General features: G+C 43.1%; 1 protein-coding gene across 2 annotated transcripts in view; it reads left to right on the top strand.

Moving 5' to 3' along the window:
• Positions 1-26051, top strand: part of SHISAL1 (shisa like 1) — a 107960-nt gene that overhangs the window by 74075 nt on the left and 7834 nt on the right. Inside the window, exon 5 of one of the 2 annotated variants that reach the window (XM_032220644.1) lies at positions 16555-17047. The exons of the other annotated variant lie outside the window; for it this stretch is intronic. Coding sequence (XP_032076535.1) covers position 16555 — 1 coding nt within the window. The 3' untranslated portion in view covers positions 16556-17047. Of the gene's footprint in view, positions 1-16554; positions 17048-26051 lie in introns of those variants that run through there. 2 annotated transcript variants of the gene reach the window in all.

Genomic DNA, 26051 nt, shown 5'->3' with positions numbered 1-26051 from the left:
TTTATTGGCCAAGTGTGATTGGACACACAAGGAATTTGTCTTTGGTGCATAGATTCTCAGTGTACATAAAGAAAAATAAAATAGAAAACATTCCTCAAGAATAAAAAGATAAAATATCTAATGATAGTCGTAGGTTACTAAATAAGGAATGAAATCATACTAGGAAACAAATAAAACAATATAAATTGAAAGATACAAGCAACATGATTATAATCAAGTGTGATTGGACACACAAGGAATTTGTCTTTCGTGCATAGACTCTCAGTTTACATAAAGAAAAATAAAATAGAAAACATTCCTCAAGAATAAAAAGATACAATATCTAGTGATAGTCGTAGGTTACTAAATAAGGAATGAAATCATACTAGGAAACTGAAAGGTACAAGCAACATGATTATAATCGTAAGTGGGAAGAGATAGATACTAGGAAGGATGAGAAGAAGAATACAGTCTTAGTACATTATTTGACAGTGTTGTGGGAATTATTTGTTTAGCAGAGTGATGGCATTCGGGGAAAAACTATCCTTGTGTCTAGTAGTTGTTCTGGTGTACAGTGCTCTATAGCGTCATTTTGAGGGTAGGAGTTGAAACTATTTATGTCCAGGATGTGAGGGGTCTGTAAATATTTTCACAGCCCTCTTTTTGACTTGTGCAGTGTACAGGTCCTCAATGGAAGGCAGGTTGGTAGCAATTGTTTTTTCTGCAGTCCTAATTATCCTCTGAAGACCGTGTTCGTCTTGTTGGGTTGCAGAGCCAAACCAGACAGTTATGGAGGTGCAGATGACAGACTCAATAATTCCTCTGTAATTAAAGACAAAGACTTTGTCGCTTCCCTTTTTATTCGAAGTGCTGATAATGTTGGAATACACAGACTTAAACTTTGAAACAACAGATGTAGAACTGTATCAGCAGCTCTTTGGGAGACAGAACTTCCTTAACATTTGCAGTCTCCACCTTGACAGTGGTGATGATACATTTTAAAATTATATAGAAAACAGTAGAAATACAAGGAAATGTGGGGTCCTTGCTTTGTATTCCTTTTTTAAAAAGTGGCAACCTTGCTCACTGCATGGAGAAGAGGTCAATCCATGGGTCTGGGGTTTGGGGTGCCTCCAGGGCTGTCCGAAGAGTAGGGTTCAGAAAGGTAAGATGGCAGCCACAATGCCCATCAAAAGTGAATGGAGCTCCCCTCACACCATCATAGCCACCATGTCGATTTTCTGGACACCCCTGGAGGCCTCGATTTTCCTGCTGCAACCAAAAAAGGAGATGGAAGAGATTTGGGCTTGAGGGGAGTTAGAGAATGAGAGAAGAAAGAAAGGAATCAAAATTGGGCTTTGCTCAATATTGGAAAAGCAGATTCTCCAGTGTAAAAGAAGAAGAAAAAAGCCTCAAAAATTCATTGTTTTAAAAACATGAAATATTTCTGGCATAATTCCCCTAGGTACAATGCATTCCCCCCCTCCCCACTTTCATCCTTGCCCAAAGAGAACAATGTGAACAAATGGAGCAGTTTTGTTTGAAGAGACAAGTTGATTTAGTTTTGAGTTCCAATCCAGGTGACTACGGGCAGCAGCGGTAAAAGTCTTTTGGCAGCCCTTGCAGAAGTCATTTTGCCACTGCCTGCTTTGGTTTTTAACCTAACGACTCTGGATTTTCTTGTGGTCTCTCATCCCTCAAGGAATTATCTTTTGTCAGAGAGCCAAGTCAGCTAGATGCTGATAACTAGCTGGGACTTCAGAAACTAATAAGATTACAAAGCAATGGGAATGTGTCTGGTTTTCTATTTTTCAAAACAAAAATTCATATTTTTGGCATTGAGTGTAAAGTCACGAGTATGCAAATATTTTCTTTGGGCCAATTAGAGAAAGCAGAAAGGGCAGTTGATGTGGGCACTGGCAATCTAGATAATAGTTTGTAGCTCTATATTTTGCTTTTATTTGGGATACATGAATAATTAAGCCCATTGGAACGACAGACACACAGAAAAATGTGGAATTCTAGTTCAGTGTTTCTCAACCTTGGCAACTTGAAGATGTCTGGACTTCAACTCCCAGAATTCCCCAGCCAGCTGGCTGGGGAATTCTGGGAGTTGAGGTCCAGACATCTTCAAGTTGCCAAGGTTGAGAAACACTGTTCTAGTTACTTGATCTGTTGTCTATGTATCCATCCCAAAGAAGCAGCAAATGTATGCTAAGTGATTCAATCTCCCTTGCAAATGTGTGTATTTCATTTGGTAGAAAAAAATGTTCAGGGCATGCATTATGAATGTGCAAGAAGATGGAAATATCCACACATACTCAAGGGCAGGTTTAATCTAACCTTTACAGAATCTGTTTGAATAGCAGTGAGGCAGTTAAGTATCTACCCAACTAATTTTGCAAAACTGCTACACAGAGCATCCCGAAGAGCCATATTTCCCACTGGTTCTCCTCAGATACAAATGGAAAGAGCTGTGATGACAGTTGGAAGAAATGTCCATCTGTGTTCAGTTCCAAGTAGGGAGAAAGATATTGGAAACATGGAGGCTGCTTGGAAAGCTGGTTTAATGGAGCAGAACCATTAAGCATATGGTCCTAATGCAGCTGAACATATGGAGTGGAGAGAGAGATATATTTAGATTTTAGATTTAGATAAATTTATTTATAGGCCACCCTTTTCCCTGAGGGGACTCAGGGCGGCTTACAATGTATAGGGAAGGGAGTACACACAATGACATATAAAAACAGTACGTAATTAAAAGTGAAAGCAACATTCATCATTCGGGAGGGGACGGATTATAATCTTTAACCCCAGGCCTGACGGGATAGCCAGATCTTGAGGGCTGTGCGGAAGGTCTGGAGGGTGGTGAGGGTACGAATCTCCACGGGGAGATCGTTCCAAAGGGTCGGAGCTACTACTGAAAAGGCTCTCCTCCGCGTAGTTGCCAGTCGACACTGACTGGCAGATGGAACTCGGAGGAGGCCTAATCTGTGTGATCTAATAGGTCGCAAGGAGGTAATATATTTATATCTTCTTTTGGGCCTTGCCCTAGAGCATCCTGTTCCTGTGTAAGACATTTATCCTATTGGTTGCCGGACTCCCAGCAGGCTATGCAGGGATCTTCACTAACTTTCTAAGCTGTCTGTATCCCAGGCTTGGTTGAATCTTGCTGGGTGATGCAATGAAGAGGCTTGTGCTCAGAAAGGGTGTTGGGCAATTGTGGCTTAATGGCTTTGTCCTGGTTTGGATCTTGAGTGAGGGCTAATCCCATCACCCTGGAGCTGAAGGCCTTTTGTCTTGTACATAGGATGGCCCAGTCTTTTGTCTTGTTGATAAGATGGCCCAGTCTTTCTGCCGCTATTAACAAAGGTGGGGGCTGTTTCCCAAGAGCATGTTTCTCCTTTTCTCATCCAGGGAGCTATGATATTCTGCCTTTTTAATATTTCCTAGAATATTTCATTCTTCTAGAGGAGGGGAGGGTGCTCTTACTTTCCACATGACTATTAGCTAAAGCTCCAAACCTTTTCTTTTTCTTTTGAAGCTCTATCATGAATTCTGCAGGGCCATTACTGATCAGAAGTGCAATGGTAAAGATTATATAATTAAAAGTAAAGGTTTCCCTCGCACATATGTGCTAGCCTTTCCCGACTCTAGGGGGCAGTGGTCATCTCCGTTTCAAAGCCCAAGAGCCAGCACTGTCCAAAGACGTTTCCATGGTCATGTGGCCAGCATGACTCAATGCCAAAGACACACAGAACGCTGTTACCTTCCCACCAAAGGTGGCTCCTATTTTTCTACTTGCATTTTTTTTACATGCTTTCAAATGGCTAGGTTGGCAGAAGCTGGGATAAGTAACGGGAGCTCACTCCGTTATGCGGCACTAGGGATTCGAACCGCCGAACTGCCAACCTTTCTGATTGACAAGCTCAATTAGCCAATGAGCCACTGCGTCCCTTAATGACATGATTAGTTTCCTAAAAATTGCAATGCTGAAGTGCTTTCCCCAGAAAGAGCTGAGCTTGGCCTCTATAAAGGTATAGAAGAAAACATTTTTACCAATACGCTCTATCCAGTGTTTATAAATAATTAATCCACGTGCCATTGAACGGCCTCTATAATTGAAAAAAGCTTTTTGTCTTGGGTAGCCAACCATCCGTTCCCCAGATTAAAAAGGACCCATACATTCTAAGTGCCTGCTCTGGTAATGTAGAAAAAGGAGCATCTTCAGGTCTCCCCACAGCCTACACAGTCCTTGTGATGGGAGAAGCGATTAAAAAAAAAGTGTGTGATGGCTTTTAGCTAAACAAGATCTGCTCCTTTTTCATCCCCTACGAACTTAATGCCCTAGATTCTTGCAGGAGAAAACCTGCAAATATTTTGTGCATAGTGTCAAGTTATAAATGGCACTTGTTTTGAAGTTTCCCAAGCTTCCTTTTAAATAGAGGACAGATGATATTTAGGTGAGTGTGCTAGGGGCGTTTTCCCATGCTAGCGAATTGTATTGAAAAAAATACATAGCTGCTACAGCACAGCTATTTCTGTTTCTCTTCAAACTTCCACCTTCCATTTCCTTCCAGCCTGTATTTGCACATTTCTATATAAGCTAAGATGCTGGGCTTGTCGATCAGAAGATCAGCAGTTCGGCAGTTTGAATCCCTAGCGCCGCGTGACGCAGTGAGCTCCCGTTACTTGTCCCAGCTTCTGCCAACCTAGCAGTTCGAAAGCACGTAAAAAATGCAAGTAGAAAAATAGGAGCCACCTTTGGTGGGAAGATAACAGCGTTCTGTACGTCTTTAGCAATGAGTCATGCCGGCCACATGACCACGGATACGTCTTCAGACAGCGCTGGCTCTTCGGCTTTGAAACAGAGATGAGCACCCCTAGAACTGGAAACGACTAGTACGCATCTGCGGGGGAACCTTTACCTTATATATGCACACTTCTTATATTTCAGTATATGCCTTACATATATCCTGGTAAGTACATCTGTCTGTGTACCTTGTTCATTGAAAATATCCCCACCGTTAATATAACCGCACTTTGGAATGCTTTTTCGTTTTGCTACATGTGATATACTAACCTCTGTAATGGGGCAACAATATTTTCCTTCTTTCTTGCTTAATTACTGTTCATTCTTTAACCTTCTCCGTTCGTCTTTATCTTATTATTTATCATTGTTATGCAGAGGTCTCGGCTGATTTTTCCAGCCTTCTTTTAAAATTACTTTTTCATAGCTACTCTCGCATCTTCTCCCCAAGGTCCTTTCCTATGAAATGGGCTCAGCCAAGTGGCAAATGTTTCTGTTAGCTGGGTTGCATCCTCTTTGTCAAAGGAGATGAATGGATCCACAAAATGTTTACTTCAGCGGTGGGTTTCACCTTTTGTTACCACCAGTTCCCTGCACCAGTGGTGGGTTGCAGGTGGTACACCCCGGTACAGGCGTACCGGAGCCTGCCCGGAGCACTGGATACCGTTCCGGTACAGTGCTCCAGAGGACCCACCCGCCCGCCCGAGCTCCTTACCAATCTTTTAAGTCTTTGGTGTTTCTATGCACGTGCATGGCGCGTACAGCACCTGTGTAATGCTCTGCTGAGCAGCTGGAGCATTGTGGAGGGTCATGGAGGTGCTAGTGCATGCGCACTGCGCACATCCATGTGGACACTGCCGGGCCCGTTCCAACTGGAAAGGGATCCAGAACCCACCACTGTGCTGCATACATGTGCTTTGCTTCCACATGCACCTTCTGTGCATGCGCCCAGCCTCAAAAACACGCCTAAATAGGATGGCATAGAGCCGGGGCAGTGAAGCTGGGCCCACCCGCAATTTCCAAACTGGCTGAATGCCACCTCTGCTTTTCTTCCATCCTTGTAATCAGGCTTGTTTATTTCTTCAGCTTTCCTTGTAAATTAGGGAGTGTGTAAAGAGCTTATTAATGCCTAATGAGTATGATTCTCATTGTGCTGTAAGGTTGATTTGCAAAAGGTTGAGATGGTAACTTTCCCCCGAGGGGAGCTTGCCAGATCCAAAATCAGGTTGCAGGCGGGGAAAGAACCACAGTGATAAGAAGGCAGATTGAGGAAGAAGAGGAAAAACCGAGTTGTGAAGAGAGAGAGATTGGTTCATGGGGATAAGGTCAGAAGAAGCTGGTAGGCATATTGTTCTGGCCTAGGCCTCCCAAGATCATGAAGCAGACTCCTCGTCCCATTAAAACCTCTTTTATGTAGGTTAAAGGGAATTCCTCTCCAGCAAAGCCCCGGCAAACAGTCTTTCTTGAGATTTCACAACTACAGACCTTTATCAGGCTTGGAGAGTAGCTAGACCAATATCTTCCAAACGTCACTCTGTAGCAGCAATTACTTGGCAAGATGTTAGGACAGATCTCCACCCTAATGAATTGAACTAATTGTATCCTGCAAACTCCACTCCCCTTTCGCTCCTCTTTATTCCCTATGGGAGGGGGCCATTCACCATCCACCTGTGGCTTTACTCCCAAGTCAACCCTTGTTCCTTAGCTGTTTCCTTCTCCTGGCAGCTTTGCGCATGTGCACACTGGGAACAGGCTCCAGATGTTCTTCTGCCCCACTGAGATCCAACTCCAAAGGCAGCTGATAACTGTCAGACGACCCTGGCCCCCTCTCTGCCTCTGACACAGAGCCCTCCTCAGAGCCTTCCCCAGATTCCAGGATTGGCCCATGTTCCTCCCCAAACTCCTCAGTCTGAATCTGCTGCCAGATCCGCTGGCCACTTGCAAGCCACAACACATATGTGGGGAAACCAGATTTTACCTAGGGCAGGGGTCAGCAACCTTAAACACTCAAGGGTCCTAACGGAAGCCCCCGTTCAATTCTGGAGCTGATCGGAAATCCAGTTCCTCCACCATAGAGTCTCTTGCTAGTAGCGTGTCCTTTTTCCTCTAACTGCCCTAACCGAAAGCCCTATCAATTGTGGAGCCACCCAGTGACAGGGAGCCACAGCAGAGGGATGAAAAGAGCCACATGCGGCTCCAGAGCTGCAGTTTGATGACCCCTGACCTAGGATTAATTATGGTTAGGCTAAGAAGACAGTAGTAAATAGTATTTTTATCTGGTGTGCAATTCTTTCTAAATGCAGGAGAAGATCCATTTCCCCTCACAACTAACTGTGAGGAAGATTCAGCTGAGATAGAGAGAGGCCCTAAGTGACATATGAGCTTCTGTGACAAAAGGTAGACTAGAATCCGGTCTTCTTCCTTTTTTCAACCTTAGCTGTCACATCACACTCAATATTTCTATACTGTTGCCATCAAAAATGTAAGTTACACAGCAGAGCTAGCAAAACCAAACAACAGTTTGATTCAACTTCAGCAATTTTAGCAGCCCCAGTTGAAGGTCATGACAAATTTCTTCCATTCTTCCAAGAAAACTACCTGTGTGCATCCATGAAATCACCACAAGTTGAACTGAACTCAACTCAGCAGGTGTTACCTTTTCCCAGTTCACATTGGGAGCTGCTGTAATGAGCTATTGAAATCTGATGTTATGTGAATCCCCCAGGGGGGCAAAAATCTGAAAGAGGTTGAGCAATGAAACCGAGCAGAGAGAGTCACCTGGATTAAGGGGAATTATATTTGCACGAGGAAATATCAATGCATATTGGAAACATATAGAACTGGTTAGAAAAAAAACCAAGATGGCAATCAGAAAAGCCAAGAGGACAGGTCAAGATGGCAGTCATAACACACAAAAAGAAAGGCTTTAATCACCTGACTATGAACCAGTTCATAGGGATCCAGCTCTGGAGCCGCATGTGGCTCTTTCATCCCTCTGCTGCGGCTCTCTGTCGCTCAAAATATGGGTCACAATGGCCAATGTGTGATACCTGCCGGCAAACGATTTACTGAGCTTTTCAACCTCCTTTTGGTCAACCATGGATAAACCCAAGAAAAGTTGCAGAAGAAAACCGAAGGTCTAATTCAACTTCATATGCTAGTTCTATGGCTGTTCAGGAAATAGTCAGGCATGGGAAGGGTTTTGTGGCTCCTGGTGTTTTCTGTTCTGTGGGAAATGGGTCCAAATGGCTCTTTGAGTGTTTAAGGTTGCTGACCCCTGGCCTGGACAAAGGTGTATATACAAATAGAATAAGTTAGAAGAGTGAATTGGATATGTGGGTTTCAACTTAGTAGAGTGGCTCGGACAACTTTCTTATCTTGGACTTACAAAATAGATGAGTTATATTATGAAGAAAATCCTAATAAAGCATGCAAAGAAATAAACATAATGACAGGGTATGGGAAGATATTTTTTTATTCTGTTTTTAGAAAAAGTGGTAAGATAAGGTGTTACAATTGAAGGAAAGTGTTAAATTTGCTAAGGAGTTTATGAGAGGAGATGAAGGAAAAATGACAACTTAGGGGGCATTATTTGAAGAGATTAAAGATCAAGATTTTTAATATGTTGTTTCTGGTAGTTGTTAAAAGGGATTTTTTTGATTAAGTTTCAATGATGATGCTTTTCTTTATAGATATAAATTATGGGGAGAAGAGATTTTTTGTTGTAAAGAAATATGAAATTGATTTATTTGTTTAATATATGCACTGTATGTGTAGATTGGAGGAGAGAGAGATGGAATAAAGAGGTTTTAGTAGAAATTTGATAAGGTGATAAATTATTGAAACTGCTGTAGTTGTCTTGATCAAGAGGGAAATTATTTCTTTATACTTCTTTTTCCTTATATTTTCCCTTCCCTTACCTTTTTACTATTTGCATGTTTTATTTTTTATATTTTTCATATAGTTTGTGTTAATTTTGTATCTTTGTATTTTTAAACTTTAATAGGAATTATTATTTTAAAAAGAATGTGGTTGCTGTATGGAAAGTTATTTTAATTTAATACTATAATACCGCACTAGTCTGATTTTACACAGTCAAAGAAGGTGATGCCAAAACCAGAATGTCCATGCAGTTTTCCATTTTCTATCATGGAGTAAGATAAATAATGCAAAGAAAATCTATATAGGTTTACCGTATATACTCGAGTATAGGCCGACCCGAATATAAGCCGAGGCACCTAATTTTACCACAAAAAACTGGAAAAGTTATTGACTCGAGTATAAGCCTAGGTTGGGAAATGCAGCAGCTACCGGTAAATTTCAAAAATAAAAATAGATACCAATAATGTTTTTGAATATTTATTTCAAAGAAAAACAGTAAACTAGCGGTGTATTCAATGAAATACTTCACTCACCTCATGATGCTGATGTCCCGCTGTGATGATGATGTCCCATGCAGCCGCGGGAGCGATGTCCCGCCTCCTATGACACACAGCACAGTGATTCCTATCATTGGATCACTGTACCAGAGGAGGTGGGACATCGCTATGTGGCTGCTTGCCATAACAAGGAGGAGGTGGGACATCGTTGCAGAGCGGCAGGAGGGGGAGGAAGGGGAATCGTAAGACAGCCCTGCATTACATTAGAACGTGAGGAGGGGGGATGGTGCGGTGTGCGCTGCGCGGCAAACTGACACAGAGGGAGAGGAAACTCACAGGGGCACCGGGCCATTCACGAGTGTCACCCAGCGGCATGGCCCCGCCCCTTTTTCTCCTCCATTTCGGGCAAATTTTTCACTGACTCGAGTATAAGCCGAGGCGGCTTTTTTCAGCCCAAAAAGTGGGCTGAAAAACTAGGCTTATACTTGAGTATATACAGTACTTTTCAGTTTCTGGCATTACCTTGGAACTAACTATCTGTGGACATCGACTGGGGTTAGGATTAGCCTAAAAGGGCAACTCAGCAGGTCTGAGTTAGGGTTAGGGTCAAGAGCCATGTATGAGTCAAACTATTATGTTATTAACTTTATTTTTTGTTTGTTTTTAATTTCCTTTCTGAAGCATTAAACGAGGAACGTATGTTAGGATCAGGTGAGCATAACCCACACAGATTATATACTTCCAGTTATATCTGTGATGGGGCCCTCAACCCCTCTGGTTTCCTTCCCCAGGTTTCCTCTTCTTTTGTGCAAGAAACGTTTGCATACGCATATTTCCTTTAAACCACCCCCCCATCTATATCTATATCTCTACCTCTATCTATAGATGATAGACAGACAGACAGACAGACAGATAGATAGATATAGATATACACACACCTACCTATCTCTCTATCATCTATCTACCTACCTACCTACCTACCTACCTACATACATACATACATACATACAGTACATACATACATACTGTACGTACGTATATACATACTGTACGTACGTACATACATACGTACGTATGTATGTATGTATTGTGTCACAACCCCTGGTATGCCCAATATGGGAGGGAGCATACTGCTTCCCTTTTCTGTCTATCGGCTCACTCTGGGAGCCATCCAGGCAGAAAGCCATTTTTTTATGTTGCCTTGTTACATTTGTGTTGCATTTGTGCTGATAAATGAATAGCTTGAAATAGATCTATACTAGTCTCCCTTTATTTATTTATCAGCACAAATATACAAATATATATATATATATATATATATGTATGTATGTATGTATGTATGTATGTACGTACGTACGTACGTACGTACATACATACATACATACATATACAGTGGTGCAATTCAAATAATTAAACAACCAGGGTCAGGTTGGCTGTGGTGAAAGGTTTGGCCCATCCTCGTCCTCCAGCACCAATGGCTAACCTGACCTGGGCAAACTGGTTGTTAAATTACCCCCCTATACTTTGATTATCATACCTCTATCAAAGTAGATCTTGGGCATTGCACTTCAATGGAGAAATGGGAAATGGAGTGGATGGCACGAGGGGAGAGGAGGAGCAGGGAAAAGAAAGAGAGGAAGGTTTTTCATAAGAAGTTGGAATTGATTGGTTGAACATTTAGTCCCACAAACTTTTTGTTTCCCTGCACATGATGTCGAGAAACACGATGAAGAAATGTGATGAAGCTCAAAATTAGGTAGGCAAAGAAATGCTTGGGGGAAGTAAGGGCATCTGGCTGCCACACCCTGAAATGGGCCCGTCCCTCTCCAGCAATTGCCCAGGCCCACCGGAGGGAAGGCCAGCATCTGTCAGTACTTAAATGCAGCGGCATTCCAGTTTTGGCCAGAAAAGGACAGCTGGTATGGGCACTGCAGACAGGATGCCCACTCTCTTCAGCACCCTCCCCAACCCTTTGGCACTCCACCAATGCTTTGACCCTGGGCTGCCGCCTTATGCCCAGGCCCTGCGGGCCAGTTCGAGGCATCATGGGCTGGAAGGATTGAAATAGATGCTATTCAACCAGTTCACGGAACTCCAGGAAAAATTAGCTACCGGTGCAAACCGGCTGAATCCTACCACTGCATATACATACATGCACAAACATATATAGGCATTCCTTGAGTTACGACCACAATTGAGTCCAAAATTTATGTTGCTAAGTGAAACATTTGTTAAGTGAGTTTGCACCATTTTATGACTTTTGTTGCCACAGTTGTTAAGTATTGCCACATGACATTTGTTAAGTTAGCAACACGGTTCTTAAGTGAATCTGGATTCGCATTGACTTTGCTTGTCAGAAGGTCACAAAAGCTGATCACATGACCCCAGGACACTGCAACCATCATAAATATCAGTCAGTTGCCAAGCATCTGAATTTTGATCATGTGACCATGAGAATGCTGCAGTGGTCATAAGTGTGGAAAATGGTCAAAAGTCACTTTTTTCAGTAACTTTGAACCGTCACTAAATAAACTGTTGTAAGTCGAGAATTACACACACACACACACACACACACACACACACACACACACACAGGGATAGGGTCTCCTGCTTGGGTGGAGGATTGGACTAGATGACCTACAAGATCCCTTCCAACTCAATCATTATATTACATATTACATATTATATATTACACATTACACATTACATATTACATATTATAGCAACATTTGTATCCATGTTCAGGTCAAACCGATCAATATTGTAGCAATGCCCATGGAAAACCCTCCCCCCATATTTTTAATGTCCATTGATAGACCTAAAAGGGAAAAGTCGGACTGTCGGACTAATGAAACCATAAGTAAACACTCTTGGGAGCTTTGAATTCCCAAAAGTAAATTTTCATTGAACACACAATTTTGGTACTGAAGAATCAAAACCAGCTCTGGTTTTCCCACACCTATGCTTGCCTAGTCAAACAGTAGCTTTCCTTTCTCCCCAACCCTGGGTGATCACATTGTCCAATTATGAAACATCCTTTTGTTATGGGAATAATCCACCTCTTTCTCAAACACCTGCAGTCGTGACCTTGATGGTTTCTAGGCTCTCTCTAGGCTTTGCTCTCAAGAAAGCCAGCAGTGCTTGAGAAGTTGTTTTAAAGAATGCTTAAAGTAGCAGGATCTCTTTTCAGACTTGGTAAAAGGTTGAAAGAAGTGGGGTTGCTTTAATTACGAACATAGGGACACTGTGTCCCTATAGGTAGATTGGTTTTGGGGTCTTCTAATTATGCGTCACTCATAACCAACTGCAACCAAATACAAAATGTTCTGGAAGCCCAGAAAATGCATATTTCAATCAAGATATTGCCAATTTTTTGAGTAAACAAATTATACTCTCAATTTCAAAGGCTAGTAAAATGTACTTTCATTGGCAGCACTCTCTGATGACATAACGTTGTTTCTGATTCTCGTTTGCTCTAGCTCCTCTCCACAGTAATAAAATGTCCTAATCTATGCAAATTCTACAAGCGGCCTGCTTCCTGCCAGGCGGGGATTCAGTGGCCAACATAGCAATGGTCTTTTTCCAGAGCCAGATGAGAAGAGCCTTGAAACTGTAAAAGGATTCTAAGCCAGCATGAGCATCCCAAAGATTTCAAAACATGCCTAAGTGAAGTCTAAGTTTAATGAGCTTTGCAGGCCTGTAAAATGTGTGCATTCTCTCAATATTTTCAAAAGTATCCCAAATTGCTTTTGACAATACTCTAAATATTTTTCTATTTTAAGCTCTTTTTTTTTAGTTTCATCTTGAATGCTCCTGAACCTGGAACACATTGGCTAATTTTTTTATGACAATAAGCATGGGAAAAATCATAGAACATACAGTAAGAGTGGGGACCTTGGAGGTCTTCTACTCCAACTCGCTGATCCTATACAATTTCAGAAAAACGGTTGTCCAGTCTCTTATTGAAAGCCTCCAGTGATGGAACACCCATAACTTCTGAAGACAAGCTATTCCACTCATTGATTGCTCTCACCGTTGGAATTTTCTCCTTAGTTCTAGGTTGCTTCTCTCCTTGTTTAGTTTCCATTCATTGTTTCTTCTCTCCACTTTTGCTGTTTTGGAAAATAGGTTGACTCTCTCTTCTTTGTGGCATCCCCTTAGATATTGTAACACTGTTATCATGTCACCCCTAGTCCTTTTCATTAGTGTAGACCAGGGGTCAGCAACCGGTGGTTCTGGGCCGCATGTGGCTCTTTCATTCCTCTGCTGTGGCTCCCTGTTGTTGGTCAGCTCCCCAATTGATAGGGCTTTTGGTTAGGACAGGTAGAGGAAAAAGGATGCTGCACTAGGAGGAGACTCTATGGTGGGAGAACCGAACTTGGGACAAAATGCACATAACAGCAGAAATGTTGGGGTCAACTATGGCCACAAGATAATGTACTTGTACATTATCCACACATTACTTCTTATTCCAGATTAAATACTTGCAAGCCTGAGTTTATTTTTGCAGATATAAAATTACCTTTGAGATTCCTTTGGCCTAGGCCTGTTAACATTTATTGCAATGAAGATGAAAAACATATCTAAATGTAATTGAATTTCTGTGAATGTAGGTTTTAGATTCATAGTGGAAACTATGTCCTTTGCAATTCATGTTTTGCAAATAGTTTCCACCTTTCATTTCATCTGCAAGTACATTACGGGCTGCTCTTCTCCAAGGAGCTCCAAAAACAAAGGTGTCTGGAATTGCTAGAATTTTTGGGGGGGTGGAGCAGGCCATTGTATTTATTTGCAGGAAAATATATCTATAATCAAAATATTATTCTAGCTGGGGACGCCGGTGTGTATCATGTGTTTTTGGTTGCTTGGTGCTAAAGTTTTACAGAGAAAGAAGAAAGAATAATTAAGTTCAACAACCATAATTTTGACTTTGGAGCTGCAGCATAATCCCAGCAGCAAATAAGAGTTATAGGCTAATTGCAGCATTTCTTTCTCTCCATTCTGGAGTTTGAGAGCCGTGTGGTCTGAAACCAGATTCTTTTAGGTACCTTTCCACAACATAAAATCAAATTTCAATAGACTTAGCTTCTAGTCTCCGAATAAAGCATCCATGCCCTGCTCTATGGCGATTTCTCCTAAGCATCTGCTAAATCTTGAAATCACCAAGTCCCACCAATGGCTGAAACATAAAGAGAGCAAGTTTCTGAAAGTTAAGTTCAATCTTTGTACAATTGTAGATAATAAACCAGCAGAGCAGAGAGGCAATGAACTAGAATTGTCGCAGAAAAAAACTGAGGGCAGCTTTCTGTTGAGAAAGTCTTGCGTCTTCTGACAAAATATCAATGGCACTCAACAATGAACTAAAGGGCCACCATCAGTGAGCTGTTGGACAGCACTACTTGGTCTCTTGTGTGGATGCTTGGGTGGTTTAGGGGCGGGGAATTTTTTTGGTGGAGGGGGGGTGTTTGTGGATTGTTATAGGTCTTGGGCCTGGTCTCTGGATGTCATGTGAATTCTCCAGGAGCTTCCAGATCTGACAGTAATATACAAAAGAAGGCCAGAACTGATAGATGCCAAATCTTTATGACGGTCGCTGCATTAATGCAACCATCCTTACTTTTTTTCCTGTGAATTTGGGGATCGTCTTAGAACAGGGGTGTCAAACTCATGTCATCACGGCTATGTCACATGATGTATTGGGACTCCCCCCCTCCTTTGCTAAACCGGGCGTGGCCAATACGTGACATAGCTGGCCCACGGGCCAGGAGTTTAATGGTCATCTTTTACTAGGCACATGAGGTGTTTCTTTGGTAAGAACAGCATGTGTGTAAAAGAGAATGGCTGGTATGTGCTGGCAGATGCATCAATTAAATTTATAAATGGAATATTTATATGTAGTTTAATTGACTTTAATTTAATTTGAGGGAGGGGCATCCTGGCTCCTTCCTTTTTGGGAAGGTGGCTTCTAGCAGATGCCATGGGTGCATATAGAGTCCCTTTCTGAGGGAAATGGACAATTTAGAAATATGAAATATAAATAAAACATAGTGATATTTTAAAACTCATTTATTGACTGAAAAGAACTTCTAGAGTTGGCAGAACTAGAGTAATAGAAAAGCTGGACTCTGTATGGGACTTTTGCCCTCAATTTTCTCTTGGAAAAAGGATTCCCATGAGGAGACTCTCAAAGGCAACAAGTGTTTGATATATGTGCGCCAGTGGTGGGCGGGTTCCTACCGGTTCACACTGGTTCCGCGGAAGCGGTAGTGTTTGGTGGCCAGGGTCAATGGAACCGGCAGCGACCTAAGCCTGCCACACCCCCAAACCAGTTCTCCCGGCAGCGCTGTACGCGCTGCCATCTTGGTTTTTGGCTTCTGTGCCTGCGCAGAAGCATTTTTATAGTACTGTGCATGCACACATAGCGCGCATCAAGCTCATGCATGCTGCATGACTATGAGCAAACCAGCAGTAGTGGATGCCGGAACCCACCCCTGATATGGGCTATCATTAAGAGAATTACCATATTTTTCAGAGTATAAGACGCACCGGTGTACAAAATGCACCAAGATTCTGAAGAGGTAATTTAAAAAAAAAAAAAAAAAAAATGCACTCTGTAGACCTCCCAAACCCTCTGCAGACCTCATTTTTTGTAAAAAATGGGGCATGCAGAGAGTTTGAGAGGCCTGCAAAATGCTCCTGGGGGGTGAGGGGGCAAAAACAAGCAAAAAACGGCCCATTTTTCACAAAAACGGACCATTTTTTGCCAAAAGAAGGGCATGCATAGCCTTTAGGAGGCTTATAGAGTGCTCCTCGGCATGCGGGGGGGGGGTGTGTGTGGCAAAAATGAGCAAAAAATGAGCCATTTTTCACTCATTTCTGCCTTCCCCAGCCCCCAGGAGCACTTTGCAGGCCTCCCAAATCCTTTGCATGTCCATTTTTGTGAAGGTGCGGGGTTTCGGGAAGCCAAAAATGCTGTGTTCATATAAGATGTACCCAGATTTTCTCCCTCTTTTTTGGGGGAAAAAAATGGTAATGGCTGCCTTTTCTCTTTGCTAAGAGGTTTTTCAAGCCATATTCTCTTTAGGTGGCTTAAAACCCTCTGCCCGTGTGAGGGAGATCTCACCAACTGCTTCACTTGTCCATTCCCACGCGGGGACGAAGTGTTGACAAGGTGGGCTGGTAACAAGGTCTCCTATTTTAGGAAGATTTTTTTTTTATGCCTCTTTCATCTCAGCTCTAGCGGAATAGATTGTGTAAGGGAAACAATCTGGTTAAAAACCACCACTAAAAAAATAAAATAAAAGATTTCTACAGTAGCCATCTGCTTTGTACACATTCTCCTGGCCAGTCAAGACACGTGAAAGGTTATTTTTGCTTTCTTTGTAGATTGCAAGATGAAAATCGGCTTTTGTGGAGAAGCCTCATTAATCCAGATAAAATCACTGGGGTAGAAGATGAACTTTAAGAGAGTCTCAGATGCCAACTTGGAGCGATTAAATTGCAGATCAACAAAATACACCTTTAGGATGGGCCTCCAGAGTCTGTTTTCCGCAGCTGACAATTTTTGCCAGAATAAGAACATTCTTTCGCAATAGTTTGGGCTCCCTTATGGAGACTCCTTTGGAGTGTGTCAAAAATAAACTAGGAGATGTAGGAAGCAAAGCCAGGGTCATCCATAAAGATCTCAGATGCCTATATATTAATGCTCAAAGTTGAGGAACAAAGTTCAAATACCAGTATATGAGGACTGATATGATATAGTTCCCATTACCGAAACTTGGTGGAATGGAACTCATGTGAAATGTACTCCTGGAAGGATATAACCGTTCAAAAAAAAAAAAAAACCCAGACCTAATAAAAGAGGAGGTAAAGCAGAGGTGGGTTCCTACCAGTTCGCACCAGTTCGGTAGAACCGGTTCGTCAAATCTACTGAACCAGTTAGAAGAGGTTCCACCAGAAAGCAGGCCACACCTACAGAAGAGGTTCCAAAAAATTTTGAAACCCACCACTGACACACACACACACACACACACACACAGACTCACACACAGAGAGAAAGAGGAAGGAAGGAAGGAAGAAAGAAAAAAGAAAGAAAAAGTGAGAGAGAAATGAAAGGAAAAAAGGAAAAAGGGACAGAGAGACAAAAGGAAGGAGAGAGAGAGAGAAAGAAAGAAAGAAAACACATGGCTGGCAAGCTACTCCCACCAGGTCACATGGCCGGCAAGCCACTCCCACAAAGGAGGCCACACCCACAGAGTAGGTTCGAAAAATTTTTGAAACTCACCACTGACACACACACACACACACACACAGACTCACACAGAGAGAGAAAGAGAAAGAAAAGAAGAAAGAAACAAAGAAACAAAGAAAAAAGAAAGAAAAAGTGAGAGAGAAATGAAAGAAAAAAAGGAAAAAGGGACAGAGAGACAAAAGGAAGGAGGGAGAGAGAGAGAGAAAACACATGGCCAGCAAGCTACTCCCACCAGGTCACATGGCCGGCAAGCCACTCCCACAAAGGAGGCCACACCCACAGAGTAGGTTCGAAAAAATTTTGAAACCCACCACTGAGGTGAAGCTGCATTATATATAAGAAATTACTATACCTCTCCATAAGCCAAGGAGCATATGCATTAATATAAAAGGAAAAAAAGAAATTGTCATAGATGTAGGCGACAGGACACCCAACCAAACAGAGGAAATAGATGAACTGATTTTTGCTAATGAGTTAGCTAATCTCCAGAACACACCACATGTAGTAATGAGGGGGGGTTAAGTATTCTGATATCAACTGGGAGACAAAGTCTGCAGCAGATGGGAGAGCCAACAAGTTCCTGATGAATCTAGCTGACAACTTTGTCATACAAAAGATAGAGGAGGGAACTAGGGGGTCAGCTACACTGGGCTGAATTCTTACTGACAGAGATGAAATGATAAAAAGGGTTGAAGTTGTGGGAAGTTTGAGGAGAATGACCATGTTACACTGGAATTTGCCATAATACAGGCACAAGTTACTGTAATTGAACAGTAGGTTCTTAGGTTTGACAGAGTTGATTTCAACAAACTAAGAAAGTTTTAGGAAAGATTACATGCATGAAAATCCTAAAGGGAAAAACAACTCAGGATGTTTGGGAAACTCTAAAAATGAGATTATAAAAGCATAAGTTAACACAATGCCACAGAGAAAGAAAAACAAGGGACCCCTGACAAAGCCAGCATGGTTGCTTAAAAAAACCTCTGACAAACTGAGAAGAAAAAATATTTTAAAATGGAACATATAAAAATCTCCAAATAAGAAATAGAAAGAGGGACAGATAGCCAAAACGGAATGCCAGCAAATAGCCCAAAACTACAAGGGCGAAGTCAGGAAATCAAAGGCTCGGAATGAACTAAGACTTGCAACAAATGTCAAAAATAATTTTAAATGTTTCTTTCAATATATAAGAAACAAGAAAAATATCAAGGAAGCAATCGGTCCGTTAATGGGAGAAGATGGTAAGGAGATGATGGGTAGCAGGGAGAAAATAGAACTACTTCATTCATTTAATCTGTCTACACACACGAAGCACCATAGGAGACAGAATGGAAATGCAAGCCAAAATAGGCAAGAAAATGGTAAAAGAACACCCATTCATCCATTCTAGATGAGTTCACATTGCCAGGACCAGATGGATTACATCCCAAAGTTCTGCAGGAGTTGACAGACATGATCTCAGAACCACTGAACATAATCTTTCAAAGTTCATGGAGCATAAGAGAACTCCAAGGGCTGGGAAAAGAGCTGATGTGGTTCCAGTCTACATATTCTCCAAAGGACCTCAGGGCAGGCCAAAAGTAACAGGTGAAAGATCATTAGAGACAGTGGTGGGATTCAAAAATGTTTACTACTGGTTCTGTGGGCATGGTGGGCGTGGTAAAGGAGGGATACTGTAAAATCTCCATTCCCACCCACTCCAAGGGAAGGTTACTGCAAAATCTCTATTTCCTCCCGATCAGCTGGGACTCAGGAGGCAGAGAATAGATGGGGCGGGGCCAGTCAGAGGTGGTATTTACTGGTTCTCCAAACTACTCAAATTTTTCACTACCGGTTCTCCAGAACTGGGCAGAACCTGCTGAATACCACCTCTGATTAGAGAGATCCAACCTAGAACTAAGGAGAAATTTTCTGACATAATTAATCATTGAAATCTGCCTCTGAACGTTGTAGCTGCTCCATCATTGGAGGGTCTCAGGACAAGACTGGATAGCCAATTTGTCTGGAATGATAAAGGGTCTCCTACATGAGTAGGGACTTGGACTAGAAGACCTCCAAGGTCCATTCCAAACCTATTGTTTTATGTTCTAAGACAGTGAAGATGCACTGCATGTAATTTCAGTGGACCTTTGATCATGTAGTGCAGGGGTATCAAACTCAATTTCATTAAGGGCTGCATCAGGGTTGCGTTTGACCTTGGGAGTAGGCGTGGCCAGGGTGGGCATGGCCAGCTCGACATCACTCGTGTCAGGGCATCTGTGGTGGCCTGACCGCTCTTCCAGCAAAAACCAGTTCCCGAGCTCCATGTTTGGCTGTGACAGTCTCCTGCAACCCTCTGCCAGTGAAAATGGAGTTGGGAGTGCTGCTCGCAGCCATCGCAAGCTCCATTTTCAACTGCAACAGCCTCCTCCAATCCTCTGCCAGCAAAACCGGAGCTTGGGAGGGCCAGTCCTTCTCTGTTTCCAGGGCAGCTCCCACAGACCAGATCTAAGCAAACTGTGGGCCAAATCCAGCCCCCGGATCTTGAGATTGACACCCCTGATGTAATGGTTGCCACCATGTTGAGTTTTCTGATACACAGCCTGGATGGCCCTGCTTCTATATAACATGTCACTTTTTTGTCTGTTTTTTTAACTTTCCAATAAAACAAACTTTTGGTTTCAGTCAGTTGTCATCTTCTGTTACTTGGCCTATATGTAATCCATCATTTATTTATTTCTTTGCTGCCATCATGAAAGTCCATGGCTGGTTAACCAGGGCTAATTCATTAATTAACAGCCTCAGTTTCCATAAGGAGCTTCCATATCATCCCAGGCTTTCTTTACTCACATTTCACGCTTTCCAACACGCCGATCCGAGCACATGATATTGACATCTGCATCTGCTCGTCATCAAATTTTGAAGAGTTTAAGGTCGTAGAGAGGCCAGCTTGAAATAATCTCTTCAGAAGGGCTTGAAGGTTGAAGTCGGTTTTGCAAAGGGATGCAACAATTTCAGAACTTAGACTACAGAGAGGTGGCCAATATATTGTTGAATATTTCATGCCCTTTATTTCATTTCTAAAGTGACTTTAGCGGTGTTTGCAGGGTATGGTCAAAACAGATGCCAGCCACAATGGTGTTTTCTGTTTTAGATGTGTGCTATGTGTAGCCCACACGTCCACTGTCTTGACTTTTTTGACCATACCCCGCAGAAAGTCTTGGCCACTTTTGAAGGAGAAGAAATGTAACAGGAGGTGTCCTCACACCGATAGGTTGTGCCATAGCAGTGAATTAATAGCAATAGAACGTAGACTTTTTGCTAAGAGTAGCAAAAAGAATGTATTGATCTGACTGAAAGAAGAGAAGATAACTTGAATGACTGCTATTTAGTAATAAAGAACATTCAGAACTGCTTGGTTTGCTTCTTTTTTCCCCACCAAAGTGGGGAAGGTTACCCAAATCTGGACTAGAACACAGGATGGACAAAGAGTTTGTTGAGAAATATTCAGCATCTTTAAACAAATCCAACCGAGTTGCACCCTTGATGCCCCTTGGAGAAAAGCAGGAAAACTGGAAATTATATTGCAATTATAACAGATTCAAAACCTTTCACCATATTAATCAAAAGTCTTTTTTTGCCCCTTTCAAAAAAAACAAACAAACCATATGTTGACAGAGAATAATATCAACACTCCATTGTTGCTAACGTAGATGTAGGTTTCCGCTTTGCTTTTACCCATCTTGCGTGCCCTCTAAATCTACAATTCCTGATACCGTGATAGAATACAGATACAGCCAAGAAAAAGCGACGGATCTTTAACACTGGTCCAAAATTAAGTCAGCTACGATCTACTGGACTCTCAAGGTCATCAAGCCCACATTTTCATTGCTTGCTCTTCCAAATGTCAAGGTTAGCAATAGCACTTGGACTTATATACCGCTTCACAGTGCTTTACAGCCCTAAGCGGTTTACAGAGTCAGCCAATTTGCCCCCAACAATCTGGGTCTTCATTTTACCCACCTCGGAAGGATGGAAGGCTGAGTCAACCTTGAGCCTAGTGAGATTTGAACTGCCAAATTGCAGGCAGCCAGAAGAAGTAGCCTGCAGTACTCCACTCTAACCACTGCGCCACCCTGGCTCAATTTTTTACTGAAGCAAAGAGGAACATGCTTGGTTTTGTAAAAGCTCGTTGTATGATCCCGCAATCTCTCAGCGCCGAGGTTTCTTCTTCAAGGTCACACTGGAGAAGGCAGAGCAGCTGGTTCTCTGAAACAAAGTTTGCCAAAGTTTCAGCTAAGCATGTGTTGAAGAAGGTGAGCAGGGCATCCTCTCCAGCCTTCTTTTGGCAGGCTGGCCGGAAGAGGAGAGCAGGACCTTCTAAGACCTCATTTGCCAAAGCTTGGCTAGAAGTTCTCAGGGCTGTGGAGCAGAGCCAAACAAAAGGATGCCTCTGCTTTGTTCTTAGAAATGAGATGGCGAGCAGCTTTGAGCATGTGCTTGCTCAGACCTTCAAAGTGGAGCACTCTTCAAAAGATTGGCAGAGCTCGAATGGTTATTTATTCCTTTATTGAGCCTACCTTTCCTCCTAGACCTCAAGGTGGTTCCCATGGGGATCTTCCTACACGTGACCCGACAAATGCGCGCCGACAAAATCGCGGTGACAAAACCGCGACGTCAAAAGTGCGATTAGGGTTAGGGTTAGGGTGGATGGGTTATAAGGTTGTTTTCGCGTCCCAGTATGTTGTTTGTTGATGGCGCACGATTTTGACATCACGGTTTTGTCGGCGCGCATTTGACTAGCGCACAGTTGTCGGTGAACCCCTCCTACATTTTATGTCCACAACAATGTGTGTTGGGCAGAGAAAGAGGGACTGGCTCAGTCACCCAATGAACCTCCACAGCGGAGGCTAAACTGGGGTCCCCAAGTTTTTCACCTCTATATCTCACTAGGTAACGTTGTCCTACTGGATAACCTAACCTGAGCCATATAGATGTGGAGCCTAGCAAGAAAGGAACTTTTTCAGGAATCTGAGTGAATTAAACCTTCTGGTGAAGCCGCTTCAAACATTTATAATCCAGGAGATGGGTGCTCAAACATTTGTGACTGTACTCTATTGTGGGTGAAGATAAATGTGATTTATTTCCAAGCCACAGCAGAGTGGAAAGTGAAAAAAAAATTGGTGCGGACAGAGGATCGAAAAAAGAACCTTACAGCCTGGGATCATGGGAACTGATTGTATTATTCCTGGAAGAAAGAGGACAGTCTGTTTTCTGCTGAGACGTTTATAGCTGTACTCCCACCATAAGAGAATTCACAGCTGGGATACCTGCTTATTGAAAAGACACAGAAAATGAAAAAGCATCCTGCTAGCTGACTTTCTCTGTCCTAAAACATTTTGACAATCCAGGTTGGGCTCAAGAGAGGCCATACAGCACATCAATTTATTACAAAATCCTGTTATTAACCCTAGGCTAAGCGTTTCTGTGATTTTGATTATGGATCCCTGTTTTCTATGATGGGAATCTTTCGCTTCATTTCAATGAAGATTCTCAGTCATCCAGACAGAGTCGTCTGGAAGTTGAGTCATGCCAACTGGATTTTTCTGTTTGGTTTGAAACGTTTCACTCCTTATCCCAGTAGCTTCTTCAGTCGGAGCCAGGTTGGTTGGGGGACCCCACAAATATATCCTCCAGGGTGATTTCATTTCTCAACTACCGTATTTTTCGGAGTATAAAATGCACCTTTTTCCCTCAAAAAAAGAGGCTGAAAATCTGGGTGTGTCTTCTACATCGAATACAGCATTTTTTGCCTCCCGAAGCCCCGCACCCTTCACCAAAATGGCCATGCATAGCTTGTAGGAAGCTTTTAGAGAGCTCCTGAGCAGGGGTGGGTTCCTGCTGGTTCTAACCAGTTCAGTGGAAGAGGTTCCACAAATCTACCGTGCCGTTTAGAACCGGTTGGAATGCTTGGCTCATTCCCCCTGCCCGACGTGATCTCCTTTCATTCTCCGTCTGTCTCATTCACTCATTCGGACAGCAGAGAATGAAAGGAAATCGCATAGCCAAGGGCAAAGGAGCCTGCAGCCTCCTTCATTCAAACGGTCGGGCAGTGTGGGGGGGGGCTTTTGTGCACACCTTCTTTCTTTCTCCAAAAGCATGCAAGAAATCCCCCCCCCATTGCCCGAACGTGTCCCGGAACTGTGCTGCGAGGTAAGGGAAGCAGGTCTTTGGAGAGACCTTCCATCCCCCTCCAAAGAGCCCATGCCGAGAGGAGGCGGGCTGATTTGAATGCAGGCAAGCGGGCAGTTTAGTGGTCCGCCTTCTTAGCTAGTTTGGGTGGGTGGAGAAAGGAGGCATTCAATAGTCAAGGGTGAAGGTGCTTTATCACAAGCCTCCTTTCTTTCTCTGCTTGCCCGAATTATTTATTTATTTATTTATTTATTTATTTATTTATTTATTTATTTATTTATTTATTTATTTATTTATTTATTTATTTGTCTTGTATGCCGCCCACTCCCGGAGGACTCTGGGCGGCTCACAAAAGACAAGGGAAAGGGGGGAACGAGACAAAGACAACATATTAAAAACAAAACCAACATTCACAATTTCTGTGGAGGTAGAAGCTTCTCAGCTCCCCCCAGCCTGCTGGAACAGCCAGGACTTGGTGGCTTTGCGGAAGGCCGGGAGGGTAGTAAGGATCCGGATCTCAACAGGGAGCTCGTTCCAGAGGGCCGGAGCTGCAACAGAGAAGGCTCTCCCCCGGGGAGTCGCCAGCTGACATTGGCTGGCAGATGGAATCCGGAGGAGACCCAACCTGTGCGATCTAATTGGTCTGAGAGAGGTAATCGGCAGGAGGCGGTCTCTCAGGTACCCAGGTCCGATGCCATGTAGGGCATTAGCGAAGGAGGTGCTGGCCCCAAACCGCCCACTCATCCGCATTCAAACCAGCCTGGCCCCCTTTTGTCTCTCGGCATAGGCTCTCTGGAGGGGGAGCTTCTTTCCAAAGACTGGCTTCTTTCCAGCATGGCGGTGATGCCAAGAAGCAGCTGCCAGCGAAGCTCTCAATGAAGGCAAGAGTCCCGCCGCCGCACCAGACTCAGCAAACCAGGCGACTGTCGGAGAGAAGAGGACAGCACGTGCCCTTGAGCTTGTGCAGCAGCCAAATTCTCGCCTCCTATTCTTCGGCTGCTGCACACGGCGTGTGCTGTTCTCTTCTCTCTTGACAGCCGCCTGGTTAAAAAGAACGACGAGGCTCCACTGGTCCGGAGCCATGCGCAGGAGGAGGGGTCCCCCTCACGTTCCTCATCTTCCTGGATGGGCTCCGGAGTCATCACCAGCCACGCAGAGCTTCGCCGAACAACAATGAAGTTGGGGAGGAGCATGGGCCAGTCCTGGGGGTTGAGGAAAGATCAGACAAGGGTTCTGCGTCAGAGGCAGAGAGATAGCAGTGAGGCAAAAGAACAGCTGGAGCCTGTTCCCAGTGTGCGCATGCGCAGAGCTTCCAGAAGACAAGAACAACTAAGAAAGCAGGGTCGACTTAGGAGTAAAGCCACACCTTGGAGGTGATTGGCCCCTCCTACCAGAAACAAAAGAGGAATGAACAGGGAGGGGCTTCTGCAGAAAACAATTCATTCAATCAGTCTGGAAAGTTCTGTTTATGATTATAAAAGACTCTGGGCCAAGTTTTGCTTTGCCCTGTATTTGGAAACTAGTTATCTGGCAGCACTCCAAATGAGATAAGGTGCGTGTGGATAAACATTCCTCGGAAAAACTGATTGCTAAAGGCTTGCTAACTGTGAATGAAAGGAATTCACAGTCATGTAAATAAAGGGGTCTTTTTCAGGACCAAGATTTTGCTTCTTGCTTTCTAAGGACGCCTGGGTCAGAACAGCATGACATCTAAAGAACCTATTCAGATTAGGTGAGAAATGAGCTGAGGAAACTACTTGGACAAACCTTGAGACATTTCAAAAAAAAAAAAGTCCACTTGCCAGAATTTCCAGACGTTTTAATTTATTCTTTTTTCCTATCCATTTTTGAGGTTCATTTACTCTAGTGACATTGCTCAAAAGCACTCTAGCCTTCCCCTTCTCCTCACCACGTAAGAATCGTGTTTCCTATTTTATGGAGGAGTGGTTGAAAAACACGTTTAAAAGAACCACGCCAAGCCTTGCTAAAATCACTGCATAAACATATCAATGACTACTTATTTTGTCCTCACCCAAAAGGATTATGGATTTTGAAATGAACAAACACTTAGTGTTTCTGCATCAATGGGATATTGAACCTGAGATTTCCCATTTTGGGTCTCAATTTCTATTCCGAAATTGGCTCTACTTCAATGCAGAGTTTTGCATTTTTAAGTTAACACCTGTGGTACTTACGAATGCATAACGTGGGCTGAACAATCACCAGACCCGATAATCCTGTTTCCTCTCATTTGATCAAGGAGCTGCTTGTAGGGGAAGCATTTATGCCCTTGCAAAATGAATTCATCAGGGGGGGATGGGTTCCATTCTAGTGCTCTAAAGCCATGGTTCACATCGAGAAGGGAGGGGGAGGTCTTCCTCTACATGAATCCCACCTTCCTTCTTGCTTTCTACCCACTTGAGAGATGCACAGGCTGCAGAAGTAACTTCCGGTTTGTTCA

The sequence above is a fragment of the Thamnophis elegans genome, chromosome 7 (genome assembly GCF_009769535.1).
Source record: "Thamnophis elegans isolate rThaEle1 chromosome 7, rThaEle1.pri, whole genome shotgun sequence".
In the NCBI taxonomy this organism is placed as follows: domain Eukaryota; kingdom Metazoa; phylum Chordata; class Lepidosauria; order Squamata; family Colubridae; genus Thamnophis; species Thamnophis elegans.
The sequence above is the reverse complement of the archived record's forward strand: the minus strand, read 5'-3'. Positions and strand labels throughout refer to the sequence as shown.